Genomic DNA, 11,770 nt, shown 5'->3' on the forward strand with positions numbered 1-11,770 from the left:
GATATGTTGTTAAAATATATATATATTGCATCGATATATCAGTACTATGTGTACTACAGGCACTTTGTGTGCATATTCACGAAATTCATTATAAGTTGATGAATTATCGTACAGGCACTTTGTGTGCATATTTACGGAATTCATCATGAGTTGATGAATCACCGTACAGACACTTTGTGTGCATATTCACGGAATTCATCATGAGTTGATGAATCACCGTACAGGCACTTTGTGTGCATATTCCATGGAATTCATCATAAGTTGATGAATCACCGTATAGACACTATGTGTGCAGCACACGGAATTCATCATGGGTTGATGGATTCTCGTATAGGCACTAATAGTGCACTCTAATAAATGAACATGAATAGAAAGGGGTTAAAGGACCATAAAAGAACCAATGGTGAAGAGTTATAAGGTTTACAATAAATTGTAAAGAATTACTCTATATTAGAATTGTTACCTTGTATTATGGTTATAAGTTGCTTATGATTATGTATGCCTCACTAAGTAATACTTAATGTGTGTTCATGTCACGCGTAGGTTGAATACCAGCTGAGTGAGGAGATCATCAGACATCAAGTCAGAGTCACCTAATTCAATAACAGTATGAGATACTTGTCTTCTTTTGATATATTTTAGTTGCCATGTAATAGGTTTATTAAAAACGCTCTGTAAAACCTTTGAATTGAACTACTGTAAAATGGTAAAATGTGGAACATCTCTTTTTAGGTATATATGTAAGTAATGCATGTTTTAATCATAAATAAATTCTAATGGTTTTATAAAATAAAACAAATTTTTATGGATTTTCAAATGGGAATTGTTTTACAAATGATGTGACATATGTAACTCGTATACGTAAGGGTATACGGGAGATGGGTGTTACAGTTGGTATTTTAAATAAAGATTGTTATGTTTGTAAAACTTAAATGTTGGGTTAGCCACGTCGGTGGTCTCGTGTAATGCCTAATCTTTCGATCTTTAAGTCTGGTTAGATTAGGGTGTTTTAATAAACATATATAATACATATATATTTCTTCATAGTTTTTCATACGTGGTATACATATATCATACAGAGTTGAGGGACTCGACTCAAACTTAAAAATCAATTCACTAAATACTAAAAATTTCGAGTTATTCGAGTTGTTTTTTTTATAACTTGACTTGAACTTGAAATTTTTTCAAGTCGAGTCTAGTTTATAAAATTATAATTCGAAATCGAGTCCAGTTTTTCTAACCCCTATTTATGCCCAAAGCTCGTGATGTTGTCCGAAGTCTGCACTGGGGACAAAGTTTCCACTTGTAAATTGCTTTCTTTCAAATGAAAATATTCGTGCATTTTCATAGTTTTTAACTAACTGGTATCTTGAATTCATTAACTGACCTTAATGATTAAAAAGAATATTTTACTCCCTTGAGGTCCTGAATTCAAGCAATTTTGTTTACATGATGCATGCATTGTCAATGACTAAGAATGATCTTGAACAAATACTGTCATTACAATCACTTCAGATTATTAAAAAAAAAACTAATATAATTTTGTTCATCCACCTATGAGCAAATAGGTCCTCCAAAAGCTTTTGAAACAAAGAATTTTTTTATTTTTTTTAAATTAAACAAAGTCATGTCAGACACAAGCTTGAATCCAACAAACACAAATCCGAGCAACATAAGATCAAAATGTTTATTGTTGTTAACTAAACCTTACAAATCATAAATCAGCACCGGCTGCAGCAAACAAGCCCTGGCACCTTGAACAGCCTCTAATATAATCTACAACATTAGTTAAAAATTCCAACATGCAAAACTGGGTAATCAAATTACGGTTCAGCAGATTTCATCATTCGATTTTAACTGCATTTATTTGGCCTTTTCTGTCGTATGCTTGTTTTTCATACCGTGTTAGCTGGCCTGGACAAGCTGCCGGACTTCCTGTTCTTTCAGCATGTTATAGCAGGTAGGGGATTACACTCTCATCTGCTCCTCCTTTAGCCTTAAAACGGCTGGTCCCCCAAAATCCATCGCTTTAAGCAAAGAATGGTTCTCATTCTCGGCAAACATCTTTTGCAGTTTCGGCTGTGGTAAACTGTTGTTGACTGTGTTGTGGCTACTGTTTCTAGCTGCTGGAACTTCATGATTATGTTTACCTTCATATGTCGTTATGACAGCTTTGGGATCGGTTGATGCTCTTTCCACATGCTTCCTAACGTTGCATCCAACACTCGTACATTTGTAATAGCTCCTGCGAGAATAGCTTAGATGCATCAGAACTAATCCCAAAAGTTGCATTATAAATACAAACAAATAAATGGATTAAGCAACAATCACACATGTATCTGCAACATGATAACATCATTGCTAACTTGCTACTAATCTGCAAGTTCATCAAATCAGTATTAGATAGTGTTTTAACTAGCAAAACAGCGAGATGGATATGATGTTGACACCATTGCTTCCCCGATATCAGATCGTTTTGAACTTTGGATTAGTTTGACACAACTTCTTAAAGATCATTAGTATCCAACATTTTCGTATCTGATACATAACTAGACTAACACATGCACATATATACACATACAGTCCACTGCACCTTGGATAAGGGTTCCCCTTGACCACTTTCTGTCCATATTTGCGCCACCTATAGCCATCATCTAAAAGGTCAACTTCACTTCTTGTTTGCACAATAACTTTCGGTTCCATGACTGTCTTGTGTGACAACACCACTGAGGCTTCTCCCGCGGTATTGCTGCATTAAAAAATCCAACACTCTCAAAACTTATGAAGATTGAAGAAATTTGAACCTGTATGAACAGTTAAAATTAGTTGAAACTTACTGTCTTTTCAGATTTGGTTCATCATTATCTCTTTCTTCTCGGCTCTCTTCATCACATCCTTCGTCGCTGTCACTTGATCCAAGCAATTCCGCAGCTTGAATAGATTCACCATTTTCCCCCAGTACTGAATGAGACGACATAGTTTCACTTAACTTGTTCGAATTTAAAGCTGCACCCTGAGAACTGAAGTCAGGATTTGGCCGCAAATTTGCATTTCCATCATTACCACCCTTTGCTTGTTTATTTGGCTGAGGCTTATCATGATTGTGTGCACCTTTGTATATAATTTCGGTTATATGGCCATCAGCTGAACGTTCAACCTTCTTTTTGACAGGGCAATTTGAATGCGTACACTTATAGTAGCTTCGAGGATATTCGCAGCCTTTAATAGGCTTCTGCCCGTACTTACGCCAGTTGTAGCCATCTTCGGCAGGCTTATCAACCATGATAGGGAGTTGGTTTTTCCTATAAGATTGAGAAGCTTCCAAGTATTCCACTGCAGAACTTTGAGGTTCTGAGGCTGAATGAGGCATTAACTGCGAAGTTTCTTCGGGAGTGAAGGATGGATGACGGATCAACGACTCCGGAGGAGCTGATACCAACAATCTTTGATATTCAGCTTGTTGACAAACTTGGGATTGTGCTAGGGCAGCTTGAGCTGTGACCTGTTCCAATGCTTGCTGGTGGGATATTCCGAAAGGACTCTGCAAATATCATGGAACAAAATTTCGATCAACCGATCATCATTAGAATAAGACAATAATTTCGATTTAAGCATACACAGGAGTGAAAACCAAATCCTAGTACTCTCGTGTCATCAGCAACAAATTTCAATGTAGCAATCTAACACCCTCCAGCAACATTTGAATCAGCAATCGAAAAATTACAATTTTGGAAAAAGAAAGTGAAAAAAGGAAGAAGATAATCACACAATTCTCAACTGTTCAAAATCTCATCCATTCTAAGCCTAAAGTTCGATTTTGATGCAGACCGTGAGAGTTCATCATAGAAGAAGAAAATACATACATAAGCCACATATCCATGCACAAACACACGAATAAGCAAAGCTATTTCAAAGATATCTCTCTATCATTTCACTGATATTCATGGTGCTTTAACCTGGAATATTAAGAAATATCAATAATTCCTTTACCACCGAATAGTTTGATTTGTGCCACATCATTTACCTTAACAAAAAGGCTTCCCCCCCTAAAAGCAAGAACAAAGCATGCCAGAAAATCAAAAAGTGAACTCAATTTACCTGAGGAGAAAGACAAAAGAAGCTTGGAGAATTAAGCAAACCAGAGGGACTTAACCCAGTGAAGAAAGGAGACTCGAAATTCAAAGGTCTATTTTGCTTAGACCCAGGGCCCTTTTCAACTCCATCTTTAAAACCCACATCCATAAATGAAGCATCCATTGAATTGTTAGGTAATCTAGCTCCAGGTGAAGTCATTGCTGAAGCTAAAAGTTGAGAAAAAGGCCGCTCTGTTGAGTCAAGGTCGGGAAAAAAAGCTGAAACCAGTGTCATAGGCCCTGGACTCGGCCCTAAACCACTTGAAAACAACCCATCCATGGCTGGATTTGGTGGTAAAGTTATTGATGGACGAGTTGGAGCTAAAAGCTTTGATCTTGTTCCCTTCCCTGCCATTTTCTCTATTTTTTAGTTCGTATACCAGAGAAAAAAAGACAAAGATTTTGTCTTTCTTTTTACCTGATTCTTCAAATTTTGTTGCTTTTCCAGTAATATTGATTGGTTCTTGAAATAGTTTTGAATTTATCTTCAGTTTGTAGGGATGACAGTACGGAAATTGTCAAAATTTTAAATTAATTTTAGAATTATTTTGGCGTTTTTAGCACATAAATATACACATTTGTCATATTTTAATCCATTGCAAAATATAAAACAACTCAACAAGGTTTTGACTTTTAATTTTTCTTCTTTTCATATGCAAACAAGTGGGACATTGAACGAAGACATAACAAGATCATGCTGTCATGTCATAAGCATTTGACACATAAAATGACAGTCCCTTTTTCTCATATGTATAAGATAAGGAGGTAAGATAGTAGTTACCTTTAACATTATTTTAGTATTTAATACTTAAATTATTATTTTAGTTTGTTTTGATATTTGAATTTTTTATTTTTTTAAATCATTCTTAATTTAACTTTTGTTTTATTTTAGTATTTCGTCGTTAAAAATTTCATAGAACTCTTGCATGTGACATTTTTATGGGTAAATTATGTCATTCATCACTTAACTATCTTCTCACTCCTATTCTGATCATTAAAGTTTAAAAAATTTCAATTTAACTACTCAATTTTTAATTACTTATGTTTTAATCACTCTAATTTATTTTATTAATGATATTTTGTGACATGATATTTCTTTATTATCTTATTAATATATAATTAAAATAAAAAAAATTAAATTTGAAAGTTAGAGTGATTAAATTAAGAGTAATTTGAAAGTTAAGTAATCAAATTAATGATGTGATGAATGACCAAAATATGAGTAAGAAGATAGTCGAGTATGAATGATGTGATTTACCCATAAAAAATACCAAGTTGTAACAGTTCGTTAAATTTTTAACAGTGAGGTACTAAAATGAAAGAAAATCTAAATGTTAAGTATGGTTTTGAAAAATTAAAAATTTAGGTACTAAAACATATTAAAATTGATAGTTTAGGTGCTAAACATGTAATTTACTATATTTTTATTTAGGGTAAACTACGTATTTAATAATTTAACTATTATTTTGATACTATTTTGATCATTCAATTATTTTTAAAAATATATATATAACTAAGGAGTATTACATTTTGGTCACCCGCCGTTAAAAGATAAATATAATTATTGATGTGATAATTTTTTATTTTTTCAATGATGATATAGCATTACTTTATGATAACACATCGATATCATCGTTAATATTTTAATAACGGGTAATCAAAACATAATTTTAGGTATAATTTAAAAATAAATAAATAAATAAATGTATGATCAAAACATAACGAAAGTGACAATATAATGACTAAATACGTAGTTTATCCTTTTATTTTTAAGTTCACAATTTAATATTATTTATTGTATTTATTTAAGAGATATAATTACATAAGTTTTAAAATATTACTAATTTATTTCATAAATATTTAGAAAAAAAGTTAAAGTTGGCATCTTTTATCCGTATGGTTTAGGCAAAATGGAGAAAGGCATCGAAACAAAAAGCTTAAAGTCAATGAATTGACTCCTTGCCCTCCAAGACCGGCATTTACAATCTTTTAGACAGTGAGACAACCACTCTCAATAAATAAATCTAATATCTTATATAATTCATTTTAAGAGTTTAATTATTCATTAAATTTAAAAGTTGAATTTATACCTATCAAATTATCTCAGGTTAAAAAATCGTTATTATTCTTAAAAATCATAGGTCTAAGCACCAAAGATTGTAAGAGTTATTAAATGTTTATTGAATTATTGTCAAATGATTAAGAGTATTTAAAATAGATATTACTTAATAATTACCTTAACTTAATTAAAAAAATTAATAGGTTGAATTTTGATAAAATTTAATTTTTTTTTCAAATTAAAACAAATTTATTGACCCAATTAACTGTGGCGGAAGATACTAGTGATTAGTGGAGGACATGGACCTCAAAAAATTTAAAAAAAATATTTGAGATTTTAATTTTTTTTAAATATTTAAATTTACATCTAAAAAGTTTTAGAAATTCATATTAATTTTTAAATTTTTTGAATAATCTTAATTAAATCTATCCCACGATTTTTTTCAAAAAAAAATTCTCACAAGTCTCTCAAAATTTCAAATATATTTTTTTGAAAAATTTGTAAATTAAATCCTTCAAAATTTTTGAAAATATTAATTTAAACATTTAAACTTCTTAAATTTTTAACTTTCTTAAATTTTATCACCAAGTTCTGTGATTAGTAAATCTTGAAGGTAACTTTATTTTGTTTATGTAGATTGTAGATATTAATTTTTTTTCAGAATTACAATATGGAATTTTAGATATTTTCGGAAGTATCAGGTCATTGATATCAGATGGCTGAAACGGAAATGGAGGCGGTTGCAATCAGTGTGGGCTTCCACTAGAAGCATTGGAGCCAACTTTCTATTTTTCTTTTTAACCAAACACGTTTTTGCTGTGTATACTAATTTAATTTGTTTAATTTTAAACTTACTACATTTTTAGTACCTAAATTATATTTCGAAAATAATTTGGTACCTAAAAAATATTTTACTAAAATTAAATAATTAACGTTTTTTCTATTATACTTTTAAGTGCTTATTATTATATTTTTAATTTTTTAATAATAAAAATATTATTTAAAAAAATCAAACACTTTATTTCTCTCACTCCGATTCATCCCTCTCCCTCCTATCATCTCCACCTCCAACGGCGAAAGGTGACCACCAGTCAAGTTTTATTTAGAGTTAGACAATAAACTCAACAATGGCAGCCGTGTAATATACAGACGATTGTAGTCGTCGAAATCACCAAAAATAATAACGAAAATCTAGAAAACCGATGATCCTTTGCGACGATCGATGTGGTTTCATAGTGGGTGGAGGATTAGGTTTCGGTTATGACAATAAAACGATTCTAATAATTTTAACGGTGAAGACCACATACCGACGGTGACTGATCTACAACAGAAGAGGTAAAATTTGAGAGTTTTTTTCCCTAAATTATAATATTAAGTTTTTGAAATAAAATAAATTTTAAAATTTTATATGTTTGACTCGTGTCAGATAACGATAAAATTTAACAGTCGTTACTGTCCAAACACCTAAAATTGTAACATTAGAAAAATTAGACAATATTTTTAGTGAAAAGTTATTTAGGCACCAAATCATATTTTGAGATATAATTTAAGCACCAAAAAGTGTATTAAACTTTTATTTTACTTTTTTATAAAACTTAAGTGAATACAAAGTAATATTTATTTAAAGACTCTTAACCATTTTAATAACAAACGTTTATACCTCTACATATATGATACTCGAACTCATTACTTCAAAGGATAATAACAATATATATATATATATATATATATATATATTAGATTTTATCATTTTCAATTTTTAATTTATGTCATCCGTTTAGGATTTTAGTGGTTTTAAGTTAAAGTTTTTGAATAGTTGTTTAGAATTTTTGTTTTAAAACTTTTTTAAGGAAGGGGTATTCAAATACACTGTAGTGTTAGAAAGTAATGGTTTAGGATTTATAGTTTCGTTTTAAAGATGAATTTATGTTGTTAAATATTACAAGATCTTCGTGTACGAAGATATGAAATGATAAGAAATAATTGAAATAGAAAAAGAGCTTTTATTAAAGAGGAAAAATTATAAATGATAATGTAGACACTCATTTTTTGTCCGATTTATATATATATATATATATATATATAGTTTGTAAATGTTTTTGAAATCACATAATATATAGTTTTGAAAACGATTTTTTTAAATATATAATATATATTTAAAAAAACATTTTGAAAATATATAATATATGGTTTTTAAAACATTTTAAAAACTTAGATAATATATAGTTTAGAAATCATTTTGAAAATATATATAATATATAGTTTTTTTAAAACATTCTGAAAAACTTATATAATATATAATTTTAAAAATATTTTTGAAAAATTATGTAATATATAGTTTTAAAAAATATTTTTTGAAAACTTATATAATATTTTTTAAATCATTTTTGAAAACTATATGATATATAGTTTTGAAAACTTATTTTTAAAAATATAATATATAGTTTAAAGATGTTTTTTGAAATATATATATTATTATTATTTTATTTATTTATTTTATTAATTCTTTTTATTTTCTTTTTTTAAAATTCGGTCCAGGTCCAAGGTTATGGTCCAAACGGTCCAATAAGAGTCCAATTGGGTGGGTTTGAATCAGCCCAAGGGAAAGTAGGGTTTTCACATGTTAGCAAGGCGCCGCAAGGAATTATCATCAAGCGCGTGAGGCCATGCGTCGGTTCTAAATCGGCTATTTCGAGAGGAAACAACCTCCTGTTTTCAACAACAACAACCACGAAGCAATCGGACATGCAATCAGTTAAATCGGACTGACCCATCCCGTTTTAATCGGTCAACCAACAACCCATATATCCCGTTATTTTCGAGACCACAGCGACCAATGAAGACCTATAAATACCCTACAAAGCCATGGTGAGTGGGACACAGTACATCGAGATCTATCATCGAGAGCCACAACCCGATACACGACAGAGAACCCAAATACAACAAGATCGAACCAAACAATGAGGGTACCAAAAAACGCAACAACAGAACAAAAAAAAACCCAAAGGCCGAAGCACCATAGCAAAAAATAATAATAAATAAATACCATCCCGTTCGAAAATGAGAGGAGTCAAGCCTCAAAACCAAAGAGCCATCGAAAGCCAAAAAGCTCACTGTGAAACAAAGGTAAAAGACCAAGACTTTGGGCGTAGATCTACTCTTGCTGGGGCTCTTTTGTAAAATTTTGGCTTCGAAACTGGGTTTAAGGGATAAAGAGGAGTCTTGTGGTTGAGTTTGATTTTTTCGGCGGCCAGAGCAACGATCGGCGGCGACGGCCCTGTAGCCAGGTTTCCCACCGGTGGGAATTTGTAGGAGAAGGGAGAGAGAGAGAATTTGAGAAAATGAGGGTAGATGGCCTTGGAAGGCCAGTTTTGTGGGTATAAATACCCTCCATGCGACGTCGTTTTGAAGTGGAGGGTTCTGCATTTTTCGTTTGCGGGCAAATTACACCCGCTGTCCCTGTAAGTTGTATCTTTTATATTTTAACTATTGAATTTAATTTTCAATGTTTTAATTCGGGTTTCGAATTTATTATTTTTTGCATTTTGATCCTTTTTTATTTATTATTATTTTTTTGTTAAGATTTATTTTCATAACATTTTTTCATTTTTTATTTTTCAATATTTAACCCTTTTCTTTTTCACTCTTTTTATTTTGGTTTTTTTTCACTATTATTATTTTTTTAATTTTTATTTATCTCTATTTATTTATTTATTTATTTTATTATTATTATTAAATTATTGTTTTTTTATTTATTTTTCTTTTGACTTATTCTTTTTTTCCTTATTTTTTCATTTTCCATCTCTTTAATTTTTATTCAATTCTTTTTTTCCTTTTGACTTTTTTAATTTATTTTCTCTTTTTTTCCTTGATTTATTATTTTATTATTTTATTTATTTATTTATTTTCTTAATATTTTTGACTATTTTTTAGAAGAATTTCAACTAATCAAATGTAAGTAATTTGAATCGGTTTTAACTTTCAATTTAAATTTTTAATTTTTGCAATTAAAGACAATGGACAAATTAATTGGTACCGAAAGGACGATTCAAGGGTGTTAATCTTTCATTGACCGTAACCGACTCCCCAACCCGATCAGGTAAGATGGTGTCAGTTGAAAAATTCCGTTGAAAAATTTGCCTATCAAAATCAGATATACGATTCAAATCGATCTGAATCAGTTAGGCGAAAAATGGAGAACCGAGAGGCAATCAAAGAAAAAGATAAAAGCGCAAATGATGTCAAAATCTAAAGAGAAAATAACATCAGTGACCAAAAATGCATTATAATATACGATTTTAACCAACTTTTTTTGGATTTGCCAAAATGACCAACTAAATCGCAATGTGATCGATAATTCGCAACGCGATCTCCGGTATCACAAATCAGTTTCCAGATTCGCAACGCGAACTTCGACTATCGCATTGCGATTTACATATGTCAAAATGGTCCGTTTCGTCTCTTCTCGTGTCGTGGTCGTGGTAATACGTGTCTTCGACACGACCACGCGAATACTATTTTTTTAGAGAAAATTCTTAAGAAACAAATGCAATACCACCAGTCATTGCGATTTTGGACTATCGCAACGAACTTGGAATAAATCGCAACGCGAACTTCGACTATCGCAACGAACTTGGAATAAATCGCAACGCGAACGTCGACTATCGCAACGAACTTGGAATAAATCGCAACGCGAACTTCGACTATCGCAACGAACTTGGACTATCGCAACGCGAACTTGGACTATCGAAACGAATTTGGAAAATCGCATTGCGATAGTCGATGTTCGCGTTGCGAATTGGAAACTGATTTGCGATACCGGAGATCGCGTTGCGAATTATCGATCGCATTGCGATTTAGTTAGTCATTTTGATAAATCCAAAAAAAATTGGTTAAAATCATATATTATAAGTCATTTTTGGTCACTGAGGTTATTTTCTCAAATCTAAATTAAGATAATCCGGACTCATTCCGTCGGTAGAACGTGTATGCAGTCCATTATATCTTCTTCTTCACCCGTATCATCCAGTTGCATCACTCTGACCTGAAATCAGAGTTATCTTTTGCCTTCCCATCTTTACTTTATGAAGTTTCTCCTATATTTAGAGAATTTAAAGTATGTTTGAATATATACGGAATACAATATCAGATATGATTACTAATATAGTCAAACATAAATATAATCACATTTTTTATAGACCTTAAAATTTTTAAAATATTTCATTTGTCCCCATAAAATTTTAGAAATTCATATTAGTCTTTGTTTTTTGAATATTCTTAATTAAATCCTTCTCATAATTTTTAAAAATTTCATTAAACCTGTCAATTTCAAAAATTTAGTTATACCCTATTTTTTTTAAATGTAAGCCATTCAAAATTTTTGAAAATTTTAATACAAACCTCTAATTTTTTTTTTAAGTTTTAAACTCTATCACCAAGTTCGTCACCGCTGGAATCATATTCATATCCTACTGCAGTATTCCAAACATCTCATACTCCTCATCTGAATTCAGCATTCATCAGTTTGTATATGGAAACAACATACAAATTACTGAACTGAAACATAGAGACCCAAAGG

General features: G+C 30.9%; 1 protein-coding gene across 1 annotated transcript; it reads right to left on the reverse strand.

Moving 5' to 3' along the window:
* Positions 1-1,792: 1,792 nt before the first annotated feature.
* Positions 1,793-4,511, reverse strand: LOC120162864 (probable WRKY transcription factor 4). The gene is made up of 4 exons (XM_039172931.1): positions 4,099-4,511; positions 2,838-3,541; positions 2,594-2,749; positions 1,793-2,245 (listed from the first exon to the last, which is right to left on the reverse strand). The coding sequence occupies exons 1-4, from the start codon at positions 4,486-4,488 to the stop codon at positions 1,969-1,971; spliced, it is 1,527 nt and encodes a 508-aa protein (XP_039028862.1). The 5' UTR covers positions 4,489-4,511; the 3' UTR covers positions 1,793-1,968.
* Positions 4,512-11,770: the final 7,259 nt, after the last annotated feature.

Source organism: Hibiscus syriacus, unplaced genomic scaffold (genome assembly GCF_006381635.1).
Source record: "Hibiscus syriacus cultivar Baekdansim isolate YM2019G1 unplaced genomic scaffold, ASM638163v2 tig00111409_pilon, whole genome shotgun sequence".
In the NCBI taxonomy this organism is placed as follows: Eukaryota; Viridiplantae; Streptophyta; class Magnoliopsida; order Malvales; family Malvaceae; genus Hibiscus; species Hibiscus syriacus.